Source organism: Hypomesus transpacificus, unplaced genomic scaffold, assembly GCF_021917145.1.
Source record: "Hypomesus transpacificus isolate Combined female unplaced genomic scaffold, fHypTra1 scaffold_30, whole genome shotgun sequence".
Taxonomy (NCBI): domain Eukaryota; kingdom Metazoa; phylum Chordata; class Actinopteri; order Osmeriformes; family Osmeridae; genus Hypomesus; species Hypomesus transpacificus.
The window spans coordinates 112,516-132,231 of NW_025813826.1; the positions used below are offsets into that span (position 1 = coordinate 112,516).

At 44.4% G+C, this 19,716-nt stretch overlaps 1 protein-coding gene and 1 long non-coding RNA gene across 2 annotated transcripts; one reads left to right on the top strand and one right to left on the bottom strand.

The window, feature by feature from the left end:
• Positions 1 to 253: 253 nt before the first annotated feature.
• Positions 254 to 5,459, bottom strand: LOC124463641. The gene is made up of 11 exons (XM_047015449.1): positions 4,432 to 5,459; positions 4,177 to 4,233; positions 3,893 to 4,106; positions 3,594 to 3,766; positions 3,328 to 3,429; positions 3,002 to 3,234; positions 2,724 to 2,902; positions 2,116 to 2,642; positions 1,876 to 1,993; positions 1,693 to 1,784; positions 254 to 1,563 (listed from the first exon to the last, which is right to left on the bottom strand). Exons 1-8 carry the CDS (start codon positions 4,739 to 4,741, stop codon positions 2,522 to 2,524), a joined length of 1,389 nt encoding a protein of 462 aa, XP_046871405.1. The 5' UTR covers positions 4,742 to 5,459; the 3' UTR covers positions 254 to 1,563; positions 1,693 to 1,784; positions 1,876 to 1,993; positions 2,116 to 2,521.
• A 3,774-nt stretch (positions 5,460 to 9,233) lies between these two features.
• On the top strand, positions 9,234 to 18,128 carry LOC124463657. The gene is made up of 4 exons (XR_006955593.1): positions 9,234 to 9,614; positions 10,330 to 10,487; positions 16,896 to 16,975; positions 17,088 to 18,128. It is a non-coding gene; the product is annotated as an uncharacterized LOC124463657 (long non-coding RNA).
• The last annotated feature ends 1,588 nt before the right edge of the window (positions 18,129 to 19,716 follow it).

The following is a 19,716-nucleotide window of genomic DNA, read 5'->3' on the forward strand; positions in this document are numbered from 1 at the left end:
ACTAGGCGTAAAATGTACACCCAGGTGCAGCACATAAAGGGCTTAAATCTAACTGGTGCACAAGTCGTAACTTTAAGTTTTGTCTTAACTTTCAATTCTACGTCGGACGTAGCGTACGTCCAGGCGTACGCCCAGCTGGTGCACTCGGCTCTGATGATGACGTAAAATGATAAGCGTCGATACAAACAGGTGCGTTCGACATGGACTGCGTGACTTCATGCAGCGCCGCAGGTGGCTGCAGCCGGCTGCCTTGAATCTGAGAATGCCATTGGCTGCTTCAAGTCTGCGGCGCTGCATGATGCCAGTCCAAGTCGAACGCACCTAATGAATGGGAAGTTGCACACAAATGGGGAACCCTGAGTTAGCTGAAAGCTAATGATAGCTAACTGTCGTTCTTTAAACAAACGAGATTCCAAACAAAACAAAGTAATCGGATAGTTTCTAATAATATGTGTTTAATTATGCGAAATTACACATGATGACAAACCAAACTGGTTAAATATAGCTACGAACTAATCTTGCCATACAGTACACCATGATATGAGTAGGCCAAGCCTACACAAAAAAATAAAGTAATGAATGGGCCATGATGTTTGTCCATGTATCTTTGCGGTAAATTTGGACATTTGCTTAAAAAATGTAAAGTAAAGTAGGCCTAACTAGTAGCGAAGTTACTTTTCAAATGCAGAAACTAGTAAAGTAAAGTAGTTAGAATTTTCAGAAGTAACTTGTTACTTTTTCTGAGTAGCTATCCCAACATTGCGCTCCACTTAACTAAAATGATTACCATAGTTAATTTACATGGACTACAAATATGGCGCATATAGCAGTAAAACACATTGGCGGGGTCCTGGGAAATGTAGTTTCATTTTCCTTTCTATTTAAAAACTCATTTTTGGAGAAGATTTTTGTCCTCAGTTACATTTAAATCACTCAATATGACAAATATACATTCATTGGTCTTTTATGAAAGACAAAATGTATCAGTACTCGAAAAGTCAACATTTGACTGTATTTATATTTACTTAACATTATTTTACATCATAATCTTCGAACATGGTTCCAGTATGATATAAAGGGGGTCAATATTGGTCTAAATACAAAATCGCAGGCTGATCCTAAGTTTTTTTAAAGAAAAGAATGCCCACATACCATTCTGACGGTAGAGGCTTTGTTTTCTAGCATGCACACTCATTTGAAGCCCTTCAATGGACTGCTGCAGAGTCTGAAGGTCAGGGTTTGTGGTACTGGTTTGCTCTACAAAAAAATAAGTATGTGATGAAAAAGCATTCGGTGTATGTTGTCTATTATCACAGTAGTAATTTAGTTTGTTGTGAACTTTTATGTTTAGTTAACCGTGAACAGTCAGTAATAAAGTGTAGTGCTGCTGCCTAGAACACAGATTATCCCTAAAAAAGGGCTCACGGGAGGGGTGCCATCCTTATCGCTTACTGCCCAATCCTGAACATCAGCAACCCACTCCAGTGCCAACTGGTCGGAGCAATGTAGCTCCGCCTTGAGCTCGGACAGTTTTGCTGCCTCAACCACAGCCCTTTGACAAGTCTGTTTTATAATAATAATAATAATTAAATATTAATATTCAACTGTGGGATTTCTTTGGAACCACCATATAGATTTCCCTACAGAAGTGGACACATACACAAAATACAATAAGACAGCTAACATGAATACCTTCACATATCTTGTGGAGAGGGCCTGGTGAAGAGTTTCACCCTTGTACCTGTTCCACACCATAGCATGGACCGTCAGCATGTCCACACGTGCTGTTGTAAGGAAAAGGATGTGGTTATCTGGCAAATGTAAGAGCAATCTAAGAAGAGAACAGATACCCAATTAGTCGTTAAAGTAGCCAACCTGATTTGGACATGTACTTGGTTGTCAGGGCACAACGGGAGAGGAAACTGTTGACTTGCTCAACTTCTTCACCGGCGGTTGTGCCTGCTCCGCTCTGGTTCCTTCCACTCCATTTGATCTGATAGGGGTAACAATGACAATGTTGGGGAACTAAATACTATGAACATTTACATTTTGGTTGAATGTGCTAAATCTAATTCCTTTATAATGTAATGTAGCAAAATGTTAACAGATACATACCTCACACTTTGTGGCATGGGCTCTCGCATGCATGATGCTGAGGAAGGGCTTCATATCAAGGAGCCCCTGGAGAGATGACACAACACCAGCCACCTTTTCTAGGTAGGGCCAGTATTTGCAAGCAACGTCCATTGCAAAGAACCTGATGTTTTCGGTGGCATGTAGCTCTTTCTGTAGATACAGTGGGTATGCAAATATCTCCCCCCTGTACATGCTGAGGCCTTTCAGCAAATATCCGTGGCGACACACAGCCACCTCAACACCTTCCTCATCCAGCTTGTTGGCCCTCCTGGAAGTCTCCCTTGCGGCTGTCCACTGTGAGGCACCACATGTGCCCCTCCCTTGAGTCTGTGAAGACAATTCATCAATAAATAAATTCAATAACAATGAAATCTAAAACTTTGTATTAGCTTAACACTTGTGTGTGGTAAAAACTTTTTACAGCACTGTGGATGAGGTCAACAAAACATGCCACCTCTCTGTCCTTTGCAAGGAACAGACCATCAAAAAATGCAGCTTCATCAGAGCTAGAGAAAAAACAATAATGTAAATTGCGTAAACCATTTGAGTTGTAATTGAAATGTATTTTAATTAGATACCAAACTCACCTTCCTGATCGCTGAAAGCGGTAAAGCTTACGGTTACCATCCACTGACACGGCAACTGTTTGTGGTGTGCAGGCTGGACAGGTGAATGGGGTCACACAGCAGAGCTGCTCTTTCTGAAAGGAACAGTACATAAACTCCAGAAAGCTCCGCTGCAGTGCATCCCCGTTGATTTGACCAGACTGAAATATAATAAATACATAAAATTACAGCAATTCACAACAAGACAATACAAAAAACAAACAAAAAATGGCTGATATGCTTTTCTCTTTTACACTTACTCTTCCAGCACGCTGTGTGCGATGTTCAAGCAATTTTGTGAAGGCCTGCCTGGACAAGCCTGGAGAGATCCCCTTCAGCTCCTGGAATGAGCTTAGGAGGTCAACAGAGTATAGGGTCTGTGAAAGTGTTGTAGCTGGCCAATAACCACTTTTGATCAGGTCCCTGACTTCTGGGGTCCACTTTTGCATACAGATATTGCACAAATACACAGGTTTGTGCAAGTCATAACGTCCTGGTGAAAAATTAGTAAATAATGTAAACATTCTATACTTTTTGTACATACACTAACTAAAGAATGTTAAATGAGGGGAATTTCTTGCTTTACCATTCATGGTAATGAGGATTACTGCTCTTCCAGCCAACACAGTGACGTTGGCGACCTCACAGGAACACAATTTAGGAGCACGCACTGTGGGTAAAATGCAAGCTGGAAAAAAATATGTTATAAACATGTATATTCAACTAATCATGCAGACGGAACACAGAAACATACTGTACCAGGACAAGTTAAGTTCACATTTGCTCTTCAACTGATAATCAAAAATAACCAATTCAAAATCTTAGTATTATAACAGGGTAAAAGAAGCATACCTTGCTCTTGGGTGGTGTAGTGCCCAGCTTCACCAATAGCTAGATAGGTGGATGGAGGAATGGCTCTGAAGAATCCATCTACCACACTGTCTCTGTTGTGGAGTGGCCATCTTTTATGAATGTGGACATCACATGCCTCACACAGCCACTCCTCAGGAAGACAATCTCTGCACCTAAGAAAGGAAAACAAGGTTTATTACCTAGCTATTTTAGTGTTTCAGTTGTCAGACTAAAATGGAGGTGCAAAATACTTTTTACTCCCAAACACATAGCTAGAAAATGCAAACAAGTGGTCCAACCGTATGACAGCAGTCTTCTGGCAGATGTAGCACAGTTCCTGGCCAACATCCTCTGAGTCCAGAAGACATTTCAGGTGAAATGGCCGAGCTTCTTCCCAATGCTCTTGTGCTGTCAGGTGACGTGAGGGCCAAGATGAAAAGGTTTGTGGGGACTCCGTTGGCATTGCAACTGGGCAAGACTTCAGAATTTCCGAAAGTTTCTCCATGTTTCGGTCTATAGAAGAAATGGTTTAAATTAGCCATGTTGGACAAATTAAGATTAGAATCTGTAGAGACAATATTACCAAATTCTTCTTGAGTTTGGAGCTCCGGAGAGGATTCCTCTGCACTGGAAGGAGTTCCTGTGAAACAAGACATGAGAGAATAAATAAAACAGATTTTAGATGTCAGATTTTTGTATTGTATTTAGACCGAATTTAGGTTCAGTGATTCTCAAAAGGTTACGCCACAGTGTCAGACTATTATATTTCCTAAGTGTGATAAATAGAGGTAAATTCAGACTTGCACATGAAACATTTGTATGAATAAAGAACACCAACCAGTGGTTGAGCCCTGCCTTCGCCCACCACATCTTCCCCTAGGCTTGCCTCGTGGACCAACTACACATCCCCTTTTAATCGGTGGAGTAGCCTCTCCGGATGCTCCATCACTCCGTTTCTGTAAAAAATATAGTTTGACTGTGATCCTTGAAATGCTACTGTATAATGGTACTTCATAGCAACTTAAATGTAGAATTATTGTAAAAGCACTAACCCTCGCTTCACTTAAAAAATGTTTTTGCTTGATGGAGAGCGCAGTGAGTCTGCCCCGTTGGTTGAAATTATCTGATGGACGTTGGGACGCCATCATTGGACAGACAGACACAGAAAGAGAGAGATAGAGAGAGCAATAGAGCAGGAAAGAAAGATGTGGTTCTTAAAAGAGCCTTTGGGTTGGTTTGGTATCAAACAGGTGGTGGGTTTTGGAGAAGGGCAAATGGGTTTAATGGAGCTGCAACAGAAGGTTAAAAAAAGAAGTGAACAAGAGCATATAAAAGTAGTTATAGAAGACATTGATTTTCTTAGTCTAACCAGCCCATCTGAAATTATGTCAACTATTCTGCCTGATATTACAGACTACTACTGGTGCTCATCTTGCTAAATTTCGAGTCCTGCAAGCAGGAAATCGGACACTAGATACATTTACTAGCTAAGCCCGCTCAAATCTGGCAGGCTGGCCAACGCATGCACTGTACAATGCTAGCTATAGCTAGCTAATATGCCTCCTGTTCTTAAATGTTTATACTGCCGTTCTTTTTTTTTTTTTACATTTACAAAAATTGCAATACAGTTGGGCTTCTATGTTTTGTTGATAAACAGAGGAATTATGGCTAGCAACTTCATCAAACGTAAACTTCACATGAGAAATTGAATAGGTTCATTTATATGCTACTTACCAGGAAGGGGATGAAGTCGCACTGAAGGTTAAAATTGCGGGGTAGATTGTATTGTAGCCAGGGAAACCAGCCAGGTCGCGTGCCAGGTTGCGTGCTCTCCTTGTCCAGGCCTCGTTCCATGATGAATGACATAGTTGACATCTTCTATCTTTTCTCGGTTATTGTTAAGTCCTTTCTTGGTTATAAATGGGAAGATCGGTTAAATACGGTTGGTAAAGGATACGTAAAAGCACCGATCAGTTAAGTAGTAGGCTTTAATAGGTAAGGCTAGCATGTTATTATAATAAATGGAGCCTAATATTTTTGTTGGTATTTTTTTTGTAATACTTGTATTTTTATAGGCCTACTGTAAATTAGGGCAACTTTATATGTTTGTGCATATTTTATTTTCTAAGCATTGCTAGTCTATGTACCTTTACTGTAGTTAGATCTCATATATACATTTTTAAGATTCCTATGTTGAATGTATGCACCTTCGTGCCTAAGCGAATTCCTTGTCTGTGCAACTTTCATGGCGATTAAAACCCTTTCTCATTTCTGATTCTGATTCCTGATTCAAGTAAGGTGTGAGGGAGTGGAAAACTGTCAGGATTAGGCAAATCTCCGAGATGTAGTGGCGTGGAGTTCATAATATTTAACTATAGGCTACGTTGCCTATTTCACCTACCTCTTAAAAAAAAAGAACACGGCAAGTTATTTTATGAACTAGTTTTTTATCGCTTAAAAATTAGAACGAAACCTTAAATGAACACGAAAACACTTCCCCATTGTGTTGCTCCATTGAAATTAATTGGTTAATTAAAACGTGCCGAGGTCACGAAATATTCTCTCCATTGAAATGCACTGGTTGAAAAAACGTGACACAGTCACGAAAAAAGTGCCAATTTCGTGAACCAGTCACGAAATATTAGATTCTTTTTCGTGACTGGTTCACGAAATTATGTGATACTGGGTTGTCACCCTGTGTTGTCGTCGGGGTCAACGATGCATGGGAATGGGTCTCGGTGTAGAAATGATGTGATAGTCAATAGTATCGAATGCATTGTAGTAGTTCACATTACATGACAGTGCTTAGATTTCAGCCTAAAACAGGTCCCACTGATTCTAATAAACTGTACTTCATCCTAGCCACATGCTTCTGACAAGATTGAGACCTTTACTTTGTAATGCTATGAAAGAAAATGTGTATTTTTGTATTGGGAAAAGTTGTTGTGACACTGCGGTGGGTTGCAATGACTTGGAAACAGCTCGAGAGTGGCGTAACAGACTAGCTGCGGCGAGTCTCAACGAACCCAATATAGTACTAGAGATGTGAAACAGACTAGCATCGGTGAGTCTCAACGAACCCGATACAGTACGACAGTGGTAGACTAGGTGCGGTGAGTCTCAACAACTTGGAAACCGCATGATAGTCACGTAACAGACAAGGTAGACAAGGCAAGGAATACAAATATTTAAAAAAAAAATTTTTAAGGAAAGGTTTTCACAACGTGACTTTGTCTCACAACGACTTGGATACAGCACGAGAGTTGTGAAACAGACTAGGATCGGTGAGTCTCAACAAACCCAATACAGCACGACAGTGGTGTAATAGACTAGGTGCGGTTGACTATTGTGAAAAGTTTCACAACATCACTGTCAAACATCTGCTGTAGAACTTTATGCGCAGGGAAATCCCCAGCCATAGCTCCGTGACTCTGGACAACGGCTGCTGTCCTGACCCTAGCCCACTGAATGTATGAAAGTAGTAGTAGCACTTCCCCAGACAACTTCCTCTGAAACGTCCCACAAGTCCCGTGTGACCTGGATCAAGTGCTAACCCCTGACGTCCAGCGAGTGTTCCTCCCTGTTGAGTCTCACGAGAGTGGTGTGATAGCTAGGATCGGTGAGTCTCAGCAACTTGGATACGGCACGAAAGTGGTGTGATAGACCACTCAGTATCCAACCTCCTCTGAAACGTCCAAGAAGTGAGAGCTTCCTCTTCTCGGTCGGAGAAATGAGCGCTCCCTCTTCTCGGTCGGAGAAAGGAGAGCTTCCTCTTCTCGGTCAGACAAAAGGGGAGCTTCCTTTTCTCGGTCGGAGAAAGGAGAGCTTCCTCTTCTCGGTCGGAGAAAGGGAAGCTTCCTCCTCTCGGTTGGAGAAAGGAGAGCTTCCTCCTTTCGGTCGGGGAAAGGAGCGCTTCCTCCTCTAGGTCGGAGAAAGGAGCGCTTCCTCCTCTCGGTCGGAGAAATGAGCGCTTCCTCTTCTTGGTCGGAGAAAGGAGAACTTCCTCTTCTCGGTCGGAGAAAGGGAAGCTTCCTCTTCTCGGTCAGAGAAATTAGCTCCCTCGGACGGTTGGACTGTTGACAAGTACCATGACATGAAGTCTAAAAGACTTCTGTGTTTGTAGCAAGATTATCATAGGCTTTGTGTTTAGCTGTATCACAAGAATGAACGCCATCGTCAACATCACATTCAATAACACGTCATAATATCCAGAGTTTATTTCACAATGTTATTCTCTTTATGAATACAGTTGACATTTTACATCCCTTTCCGCCAAGCACTAATTATGATCGCAGGCTTGGAAGGAAGTTTATTGCTCTAACTCCGGGATTTCCAAAGTGTGGGGTGCACGAGCTGCTTCTAGGGGGTGCGCGAGAGGAAAAATGTAATGGTGGTCTATTGGTGTAATATAAATTATTATATGGCAACGACAGTACAAGCTTTCTGATTAGCTAATGGGTCCTGCTAGCCGCGTATTGCCCTCCTCGCCCGTCTGACACGGATCCGGACCAATTATTTGTTTGAAAACATTTGGGATGCGTGCGCAGCATGGGGGAAAACGGGGAAAATATGGCCTTTAAAATGGCTAGAGAATTACACGGATTATTCCAATAGTTAGATTTTAAAAGACCAAAAAGATCGAGGAGGACAACCTTTATGGGAGAAAGCGATTCCACATTGATCTGTCACATCAGAATTTTGATTTGGGCCACGAAAGTCTTGAAATTTGAGTGAGAATGTCGCCCAGTAGACCGCATAGGCGGCAGCCATGTCTTCACGTCATGACAAAGTTAATCTTTTTTACAGTTTTACAGTCAGTCCTAAAACAAAAAAAGTCGAGCAGGGCAGCTTTCAAGAGATCTGGGAATTCTGCTTTTTGCCAGCTGGTCAAATTATTTTTGTGATTTGTGTAAAACAATCTGGCAATCTGAGTGAGACTGCGTCCCCGTTACTGTACAGCAGTGTTTTGACGTTAGCCTCAGTCAGACTCGGGTCGCTCACTGGCAGTCTGCACAATGTTGTTTGTCACTCCATTCTACACTTAGAACGTCAGGGAGGACTGCCTTTGGTAGATACGAGCCTGCTGAAGATAGCAAGAATCTCGGATTTCTTCAACCAAGCCTGTTTCATTCATCATTTGCCTGAGAAAGCGACCTCCGTTACTAGCTAGCCAGGCTAGTTTTGCCCGTTTCACTCCTCAGGCTATTTAAAGGTACATGTTAACCAATGAATGCCAGCAAGATTGGCACGTGACTTATATATAATTTGATGTGTTCCTGTCAAATAAATATTTTTCTTGTTTCTCTCCCATGAGAGCTAGTTCAGAAAACGTGTTTCTTTCAACTGCACTGTTAACACTGGGTCAAATACTTACGCCAGGATCGCTGCAGAAACCTACTCTGCTAAAACAGGGCGTTTTCACCCATGTAGTTTGTTTGCTTTGTTCCGATTCAGGGTTTAATATGATAAAATGTTGCTGTGGCCCCTTTGTTCGGTTTGTGTTTACACTGCAACATTTAACACCGGACTAAATCTTGTAAACAAACTCCACGCACTAGCAAACTGTTCTCTCATTGGTACGATTTGAATGCGGCTTAATAGGCTGTTGCTTTTTTTTTTTAAGGTGTGGGGGAGTGGGGGTGCGTGAACCCGGTCGGGATGTAGTAGGGGGTGCGTGGCCTAAAAAGTTTGGGAACCGCTGCTCTAACTGAAACAAAGTGGTTCTCTTTCAAACAAAGTGGTTCTCTCTCACTTCATCGACTAGTGTCGTTCTATGTATCTCATGACTGTTGCCATCTCTCTCCCCCTCCTATCTGTCTCTCTCTCTGTCTCTCTCTCACTCTGTCTCTCTCCCTCCCTACAGCATAATGTGTTTGACTATGACATAAACTACACTGGTTCTGGCGACTTGGGGGTGGCCCTAAAGGATCCGTGTGACCTGGATCAAGTGATAACCCCTGACGTCCAGCGAGTGTTCCTCCCCGTTGAGTCTCACGAGAGTGGTGTGATAGACTAGGATCGGTGAGTCACAACAAGCCCGAAGCGGCACGAGAGTGGCTCAGCAGACTAGGTACGGTAGGTGAGTCTCAACAACTTGGATAGAGCACGAGAGTGGTGTAATAGACGAGGATCCGTGAGTCTCAACAAGTTGGAAACAGCACGAGAGTCACGTAACAGACCAGGTAGACAACGCAAGGAATACAAATATGTCACTTTATTGTTTTATTGTGAAAGGTTTTCACAACATCACTGTCAAACATCTGCTGTAGAACTTTCAGCGCAGTGAAATCCCCAGCCATAGCTCCGTGACTCTGGACAACGGCTGCTGTCCTGGCCCTAGCCCACTGAATGTATGAAAGTAGTAGTAGCACTTCCCCAGACAACTTCCTCTGAAACGTCCAAGCGCTCCGTGTCCAAGCGCTCAGCATGCCACCTCCTCTCCAAAACCTTGAGAGGATAGGCGAGTCTCAACAACTTGGAAACAGCATGAGAGTCACGCAACAGACCAGGTAGAAAACGCAAGGAACACACCGAGACGAGGGGGAAAAGGCGTTCATTCATCTGACCGAGATGAGGAAGTTTATTGCTCTAACTGAAATAAAGTGGTTTTCTTTCAAACAAAGTGGTTCTCTCTCACTTCATTGACCAGTGTCTTTCTATGTATCTCATGACTGTTGCCATCTCTCTCCCCCTCCTATGTGTCTCTCTCTCTGTCTCTCTCTCTCCCTCCTTACAGCATATTGTGTTTGACTATGACATAAACTATACTGGTTCTGGCGACTTGGGGGTGGCCCTAAAGGATCCGTGTGACCTGGATCAAGTGATAACCCCTGACGTCCAGCGAGTGTTCCTCCCTGTTGAGTCTCACGAGAGTGGTGTGATAGACTAGGATCGGTGAGTCTCAACAACTTGGATACGGCACGAGAGTGGTGTGATAGACTAGGATCGGTGAGTCACAATGAGCCCTAAGCGGCACGAGAGTGGCTCAACAGACTAGGTACGGTGGGTGAGTTTCAACAACTTGGATAGAGCACTAGAGTGGTGTAAGAGACGAGGATCCGTGAGTCTCAACAAGTTGGAAAAAGCACGGGAGTCACGTAACAGACCAGGTAGACAACACAAATATTTCACTTTATTGTTTTATTGTGAAAAGTTTTCACAACATCACTGTGACTCACAACGACTTGGAAACAGCACGAGAGTGGTGTGATAGACTAGGTATGGTGAGTCACAACAACTTGGATAGAGCACGAGAATGGTGTGATAGACTATGATCGGTGTCTCACAACAACTTGAATACAGCACGAGAGTCACGTAACAGACCAGGTAGACAACGCAAGGAATACCAATACTTCACTTTATTTTCACATCACTGTGACTCACAACGACTTGGAAACAGCACAAGAGTGGTGTAATAGACTAGGATCGTAACCAAGCTCCTTCTTCCGACCGAGACGAGGAGGGGGAGGGCGCTCATTTACTGCAAAGGTAGCACAAGGGTTAAGGGAAAGCAAGACTTTAGCGAGAGTTCCGTTCCATTAAGGTGGATTATTCTAGTTCTAGCTACGTAACCAAGGTTCGTAACTAGCCTGATCTGTGTCAAGCTTAAAGTGAAGCTAAACTAAAATGTGCTGCAAATAATTTCAAACAGGCGGAAACAGAATCTCAAAAGACAGTTCCGTTGAGTAAATTCCTGCGCGCAAAGCACATTAGTCCGTGTTTGAAAACGTAAATTCAGACTATTTGAAGTGCAGACATAAATGATTCACGTTTTTAGGCCAACTTCCTCTACAAAAAAAATATTAATTTAAATAAACAAGTTAAGAAAGAATGTTACACTGACGGCTTAGGCCGAAACGCGTCTGTCATCTTAATAAACTGGTCAAAAGAAGCAACGAGCAAGCTTGAGAGTGCGGTTTTTTCTATTTTAAGTTACTTTATCTGTTTTCAAAAGCCATTGGTTAATTGACATAATATAAGGCCTTAGAAACTAAGCAGAGCGTCAAGACAAGTTACAATCAATTATGGCGTATCCGTTCTTTGACAACCCTGTGGTGGATGAAGGTGCTCAGATTATACAAAGAGCGTTTATCCCACCAGCCCCAAGGGTCTTCAGAGACAGAAGTAATGCTTCCCTGACCAGTACCTGTGGAAAAAGTTTAGGTTCAGCAGGCCCAGCATAGTTTAAAAAATAAATAAATACATGAATATATATATTAGTGGTGGGCTCGGCGTTAACGTGCTGCGTTAACGTGAGACTCTTATGCTGCCACGTTTTTTGGGGGGCTATTATTCTCAATCTCCTGTAGAGAATATCGGCCATAGGCTAGCCTACTGTCAGAACGGTTTCAGACAGCTCATGAAATTACGCTAATTATCAGTAGGCCTAAATGCCAGTGGGGAACCTTCAAGGCCTTCTACGCCTTCAGAGAAGGCCTGAACAAATTATAAATAATAATATATTTAATACTAATAATAAAGTATTCAATAAATAATAAAATATATATGTATATATCTAATTTAATTTAATACAATACATTGAATACATTTTCTCTCATCTATGTTCTATAGTTAAGCTTACTGTCAAGTTCATGTCCTGAAAACATGTTATCCAATCAGAATCGTCTGTCTCTATTAAGGCCCAGTTAGCTGGCTCATTCATTGGTTAGGACTTCACAAATCCTGGGGAAGGCCAAGCTATGTGTTTTGGTGTGAAGAGTGACGGGCAAATCGACCAATCACGCTTTGATTTCAAGTGGGCGGGAACAAAACAAAACATCCTAGGCCTTCATGAAGTCCTCTAACCTCTTGCAGAGAGGTGAGAGCGGTTGAGAGACAGAGGCAACGTCCACACTAGCCCGGGTACATTTAGAAACGCATACATACGTCTGCGTTTGCACCTCCCGTCCACACTAATATGGCGTATTCGGACACTGAAAACTGAGCTTTTCGAATACGCTCCCCTAACCGGAGACATTTGAAAACGCCGGGTTCGCGTAGTAGTGTGGACGGGGTCCACTGAGCTTTTCAGATACGATGACGTTCAATTGCCATGACACTGGGGTTAGCTTGCGCTCTATAGCTATAGCTAATTTCAAGATGAACATGGAAGGTGAAAGTAATATGCTGCTCCATCTCTATAAATTATTTACCAGTTTAGTTAGTGTACTACTTCAGATACAAGTATTATCACTTAATAGATACGCGTTACTCCTACGCAGAAGGCGAGCGTTGTACTCTTGTGTGCCTGAACAGATGTTATTGACGTTATGGTCTATTTGTTTACATTCGTGTCATCGTTAGGTAATTAAAAGAATTACACTTGTTTAACCCATTCAATTAATCGTATTGTTGCTTTTTTCCGCGATGATTTAAGGCCCAGCTGTTGTACTCACGGTTCGCCACTGCTAAATGCATATGTGAAGTACATTTGGTAAGTCTTCAATTTACGCATTTTAACAGTCGTAATGGTTTGACAAGTTGTCTCCCTTGCCATGTTAATTGTGGCAACATTGCCCTTTTTGGAGGACAACTCCAAAAAACCTCAAATCAATTTACGCTGCTGAAACAACACCCCTCTGCTGCGCTTTGCTTTTTGCGACACATATAATTATAGTTTTGCACAATAAATGTTCTCAAAACCACATACGTTTCTTTCTTAAAACAAACTTTTAGCAGTTTGGCTTTCCTTAAGGTCTATGTAACCTGTTCTGAAATGGTTCTATTATAATTTATACATCGCAATATATATCGTTATCGCAATAGGCTGCAATGTATATCGCAATATGGATTTTAGGCCATATCGCCCATCCCTAGAGGCAGCTAAAGTTATTTATTTTTTCTATATTTGATTTAAGAGTTTTTTTGTGAAACTGACATATGATATTTATTTTTTATGTCAAAAAGCATTAAAAGAGGAAAGTTCTGCTCTGCCTCAACAGCCATTTGGACTTTCTTCCACTCAACAAAGTCTTGGTTTGCAAACCAACCAATAACACAACGCAGAGACTTTGCTGGGGTTTAGCGGCCTGAAGAATAGGGTTACATCTTTTGTGCCGTGACCCAGATTGGTGGTTTCCAGTTGGACGAGCAGACCATTGACATCACCTCAACAACGCTCAGGTCTTGTTTTTTTCATGTTTTGGATATTGAAACAAATAGGTATTTAAACTGCTTTTGAATGATTGTAAAAAAATAAAAATAAATCTTCCCTTTGAAGAATTTTGTGTAAATGGAAATGTGAATTAATTGTGTACACACTGTGGTGCTTATTGAAACAAATAGGTATTTAAACTTCTTTTGAATAATTGTAAAAAATAAATAAATAAAATCTTCCCTTTGAAGAATTTTGTGTAAATGGAAATGTGAATTAATTGTGTACACACTGTGGTGCTTGTTGGTGCTTTACACTGTATCTGGTTATATCCCTCCGAGCCAACTCATAACACAACACTGATACACCACCGGCAACCCCATCACAGGCCTTTATGCCACTAAGAAGCCAAATACAAATTTCAACCTCTGCCTCACAGGTTACCAGACATGGCCTCCAAGTGGGCATCCAGAGTGCTACAGAACTAGTGCCTGCTCCATCTAAAAACGTCACCCCCTTTTCCACCAGCTACCCCATACCCCCCCACTCATCGTATGGGATGTACATTCCTTCAACCTCAGCACGCCAACCCCAGGCAGCAGGACAACCTTCACCATCCTTCACTCCCCCTCCTTTTAATAATGTGTGTCCTGATACACAAGCCAACCAGCATACCTCTCAAATGCAGGCTAGCCGATTGCTTCCCCAACAGCCAGCTGGGGCCACGTTCAAGCTGATTGTCTTGGGTCACAAGCTGTTCAAACCTCTTCTTATCACTTGCAGGCCATTAGACCACCCCATGCACTCCCCCACATGGCTTTTGACGGATTGACTTGGTTTTCCCCTGTCCAACCCATTCATGGTGGTTCACCCAGACACATCAGGTGAAAAATGTTCAAGTGATCAGTGGGGGCTCCGACTGCAGGATCCTGATTGACGACTGGATCTGAGACATGCAGTATCAGACCCCAAATCACACCTCAGTTTTGCAACCAGTGGTGAGGCTAGGAAGCTGGTCTTAAATCTTCCCCCACTGAAACAAGGTCCGTAGAGAGCTTTTGAAGAGCTGAGAGCAGAATACGGTGACATGCAGAGATCCCTGGACCCCCTAGCTGACTTTTATGAGAGGAGCCAATGCAGAGGGGAGTCGGCAGGTTCCTATGCCATTGCCTCGGAAGCGATTCTGAGGGAGGTGGAAGAGGTTCAGAATGGTGACCAGCATTTTCCAGATCGTGATGCTAAACTGGCTATGCAGTTCATGAGAGGGCTCATTGGCAAGGAAGTGTCTATGAAAATTGCACCTTTGAAGCCAAGACTACTGAGCTTTCGAGAGCTGCAAATTGAGCTCAGAAACCTTGCCAGAGAAACAAAGAGATTTAATCTCCAGCACAAACAGAACAATGCCTTAAGTCAGGTCCAACTTGTTGGGAGCAAAATTTAAAGTGAACCGACCCACAGAGCCGACACAGGGAAGCACAACTCTGGACTTTCTGAGCAAACAGCGCTAGTGAAAGACATACCCCTAAATCAGGAAGTACAGTCAAAAAATGTCCCAATTGGAGTCAAGGCTTAACACCCCCCCCAGCTCCATCACTCTTCCGGTCTCGCCAGGGTATGGGGAACGTGAGCGGAGGAGCCACATTTGTGTGCTACCGGTGTGGCAAGCCTGGGCTTGCAGCAAGGGTTTGCAGAGCTGTGTTGCCCAACAGTGAGCAGGCTCGTACCCCTGAATCTTCTAGCGCTGGTGTGCAGGATGAAAATGCTGTCACAGTTGGCCAGCGGCTGCCGGAAACATTGTTATGACAGGAGCATTGGCAAGTGGAGGTGGCGGAGCAGGACAAGCATAAAACGGCTTTTGTCACCCCAATGGGTCTCTATGAAGCCAACAGGATGCCGTTTGGTCTGCAAAACGCCCAATAAACGTTCCAGAGGTTGATGACCTGTTGTTTTGGGGATCTGACCTGCTCGCATCTCCTTGATGACATCATTATCTTTTCAAAGACGTTTGAGGATCATCTGGAATGACTTCAGTTGGTATTTGACAGACTGCGTGAACATGGGCTGAAGCTGAAACTTTCGAAGTGCCACCTCATGAGGAAGGAAGTCCAGAACCTGGGACACCTGGGGCCTCATGTATAAACGTGTACGCACAATAAGCTTGCATACGCTGGTTTTCACGCACACTTTGTGATGTATAAAGATTTACTTGATGTGAGAATGTGCGGGCCGCCACGGAAAGTTTTGAGCAGACGTGAGAATGTGTGGACCGTCCGCAAAGTCTTGTCTGGTTCTGTAACATGGCGAAACATTACAAAATAAAGTTTCCATTACCACGTTTATGACGTTGACTATTCAAAAAACATAAAAATACAAGTTTGATCATTAATGTGGATGATCACATCAAAATGCCAAAACGGGAAATGCTATATAGCCTTTTGTTTAATCCGCCACCATTTAATAACTTCTGTTAAACTTGAGGGTGTCAAACGAACGACAAACTCACTCAGGAAATGCATGTCATGCTAACCCTATAGCTGCCATGCTGTTACGATGCGCCACCACTTGTTTCTTCATTTAAAGTTTTACATCGGCCCATTACTTCTTAATTTCTGCCATGGTCCGGTTCTCTGAACCCACAGCATTTATGGGGCTATAATAATAATAATGATTTTATTTGTCATGCACTTTACATTTAGCTAAATCTCAAAGTGCTACAGGTTAAAAACAAGAAAGGCCGCAAATAGTGATAGTTTTCCACTCCGCCCTCTTTTTTTAATCGTTAATACCTGATGACAAACAGGACACATTTTCTCGCCTCCACCTCTGTTGTCAGAACCTCGATCTCACAGTCACCGTATTTCTTCGAATAAACGCCGCAGTGATTAACGTTCATTTTTGGTGCTGCGTTTATTCGAGGGTGGTGTTTATTCGAAGAAATACGGTAATTCAGACAAAGAAATGACCTCAGGAGTGCATTATAGTCCATTTGCATATTAATTTATGGGAGAAGGCAGGGGGGGTTTATAACGGAAAGGTGCGCAGGACCTGGCGTACGACCGGTTTATACATTATATATGTGAATATATCTGTGTGTAGGTACAAACCAAGAAGCACGGTAACTTGTTAAACTTCACAATACAGTTTTATTTGTGTGCTGGTCTGTATAGTTTGTTTACCTAATAAAAAATATATATATTTTCTCTCTGCAGGGTATTAAACCAGGTCCGGTCAACGACATGGTGATCCTGTCAGCCCGACCAAAAGAAAGAAGATTGATGGAAGGCATAAGGTTCATATTGTTACTGTATCAAACTTGAATCACAATCTCTCTTTGGTTTTATAAGAACTTAAATAATAACAATAATAACTCACCTTTGTGTTGTTTTGCCCTTTTTTCACAGGATTAACCTGTATAGAGGAGTAACATCACCTCTGCCTGAACCCTCTTGTTTGAATGTTGGCGTTATATACCAGGACCTCCCTGCTTATCTGGCGCCCATGATCACAACTATGGCCATCTCCCGTGACGTGCCGCTGGTCGACTCTTTGTTTGGGCCTGTTCAAAAGGGCAGCGTACTGTCTTATCAAATGCCAACCAAGGCAGTGCCCAGAACCTGCCCACACTCAGATGCCCCATCTCCCCCACAGCTGCCACTCTGTGATTACAGGCTTGGGCCCTCTACCTGTTCTTTCATATACACACTACAACAACACCATCACATGCGATGGAAAACCTGTGTTTGGACTTGTTGAGATAAAATGCCCGAATGTATCTAGCTATGTGGACTGCCCATATATTATGAGCAGAGGGGGAAAACCCAAACTCAGGAAAACACATCCTTACTTTTAGCAAGTCCAAGGCCAAATGTTAATTTCTGGATGTCATTGGTGTGACTGTTGTGTACACACAAGAGGACATGTTTATACAAAGGATTACCCGTGATAATGAAACAACAAACGTCATTAAGAGATGTCTCATAGGTAAATTCTATTATCATGTTTCTGTGGAACTCAGATGCTGGGTCATCCACATGGAGATACCGATTAATGGAATCAAAGCTTTTGAGTTAGTCACAGAGTTCATCATCTAATTCAGTATTGGTAAGGCCACTAACTATAAGAGAGTTAGATATTTGCACACCTTCACCATTACTACATCCATTTTCTATTTTGCCGGACTTAAGACTATTTTGGATCTGTGAAGTCTGATTTTTAGTATTAAATATTACGTTTCTTCTATAGCAACTGCTCCTGGCTGGCTCGCCAAAGAATGTAGCACCTATGATGGTTGAACAGTGTGCTAAGGACCAGTTCTAGATTTGATGGGAGCAGAAGGGTTAGAAATAAACAGACCATAGAATAGATTTAAATTTACAGGCGTGCTTTATCTTGTATTTAACCAATGGATATGTCACGACGTGAGGTGGGGTTGGACCCAAATGCAGGGGAGTACCGAGGCATAGCGAGGAACACAGGTTTAATTCTCAAAACGGGAAACAGACAGGGTACACGCAGGGACAAAGGGTAATGCTAAGACAAAGACTGGACACAAAGCAGGAACCTAAATACACAGAAACAAACAAGACACAGGTGAACACAATGAAACTAACGACAACTGAACGAGACAGGTGACGACAATGACAGGGAAACACTAGGGCAGGGCAAAACCAAAAACAATAGGGGGGCACGGCTGTGGCCGTGACAGTACCCCCCTCTCAAGGGACGTCACCCGACGACCCACAAGGCAGGGCAGGGGGTCAGGGCAGGTCCGGGGGGCGGCCCGGAGGCAGGGCAGAGGGTCGGGGCAGGTCCGGGGGGCGGCCCGGAGGCAGGGCAGAGGGTCGGGGCAGGTCCGGGGGGCGGCCCGGACGCCGGAGCACGGGCACGGGGGCGCCTGGGAGCGCGGACGAGGAGGCGCCTGGGAGCGCGGACGAGGAGGCGCCTGGGAGCGCGGGCACCGGGGCGCATGGGAGCGCGGGCACCGCGGCAGGCAGCAGCCAGAAGTCCTCGGGCGGAGGAGGAGGCGGCGACCAGGAGTCCTCGGGCGGAGGAGGAGGCGGCCAGGAGTCCTCGGGCGGAGGAGGAGGCGGCCAGGAGTCCTCGGATGGCCTGGCACTGGGCGGCACAACCTCGGGGCGAGGCAGGGGCTCAGGGCAGGAACGAGGCTGGGGCACAGGGCAGGAACGAGGCTGGGGCACAGGGCAGGAACGAGGTTGGGGCACAGGGCAGGAACAAGGCTGGGGCACCGGGCAGGAACGAGGCTGGGGTACAGGGTAGGAACGAGGCTGGGGCACCGGGCAGGAACGAGGCTGGGGTACTGGGCAGGAACGAGGCTGGGGTACTGGGCAGGAACGAGGCTGGGCTACAGGACAGGAACGAGGCTGGGCTACAGGACAGGAACGAGGCTGGGGCACAGGGCAGGAACGAGGCTGGGGCACAGGGAAGGAACGAGGCTGGGGCACAGGGAAGGAACGAGGCTGGGGCACAGGGCAGGAACGAGGCTGGGGCACAGGGCAGGAACGGGGCAGGGGTACAGGGCAGGAACGGGGCTGGGTTCTGGCGGCAGGCGGCCGACTCTCCCTGGCAGGAACAGCCTTGGTGGTCTGGGTGCTGGGCGGCGCAACCTTCTTCGTCCGGGCGCAGGGCGGCACAACCTCAGGATGAGGCAGGGGCACAGGGCAGGATCGAGGCAGGGGCCCAGGGCAGGACCGAGGCTGGAGTCGGGGTTCCGGCTGGAACCAGGACTTGGGGTGGGCCTTGAGCTGCAGGCTTCGGGGTCCACCAAAGGCCAGGTGGGTCCCTAGGAAAGGGTTGGGTGAACTCTCTGCTGGGTCCCATCTTGGTCTTAGCATTCTGTCACGACGTGAGGTGGGGTTGGACCCAAATGCAGGGGAGTACCGAGGCATAGCGAGGAACACAGGTTTAATTCTCAAAACGGGAAACAGACAGGGTACACGCAGGGACAAAGGGTAATGCTAAGACAAAGACTGGACACAAAGCAGGAACCTAAATACACAGAAACAAACAAGA

Excerpts from the sequence above, each read along its gene's own strand:
- LOC124463641 (XM_047015449.1), bottom strand. The coding sequence starts at position 4,741 with ATGATGGCGTCCCAACGTCCATCAGATAATTTCAACCAACGGGGCAGA. Across the intron at positions 4,234-4,431 it reads AAGGCAGGGCTCAACCACTG|GAACTCCTTCCAGTGCAGAG; the intron begins GTTGGTGTTCTT and ends CTTGTTTCACAG. Across the intron at positions 3,767-3,892 it reads CAGAAGACTGCTGTCATACG|GTGCAGAGATTGTCTTCCTG; the intron begins GTTGGACCACTT and ends TTCCTTTCTTAG.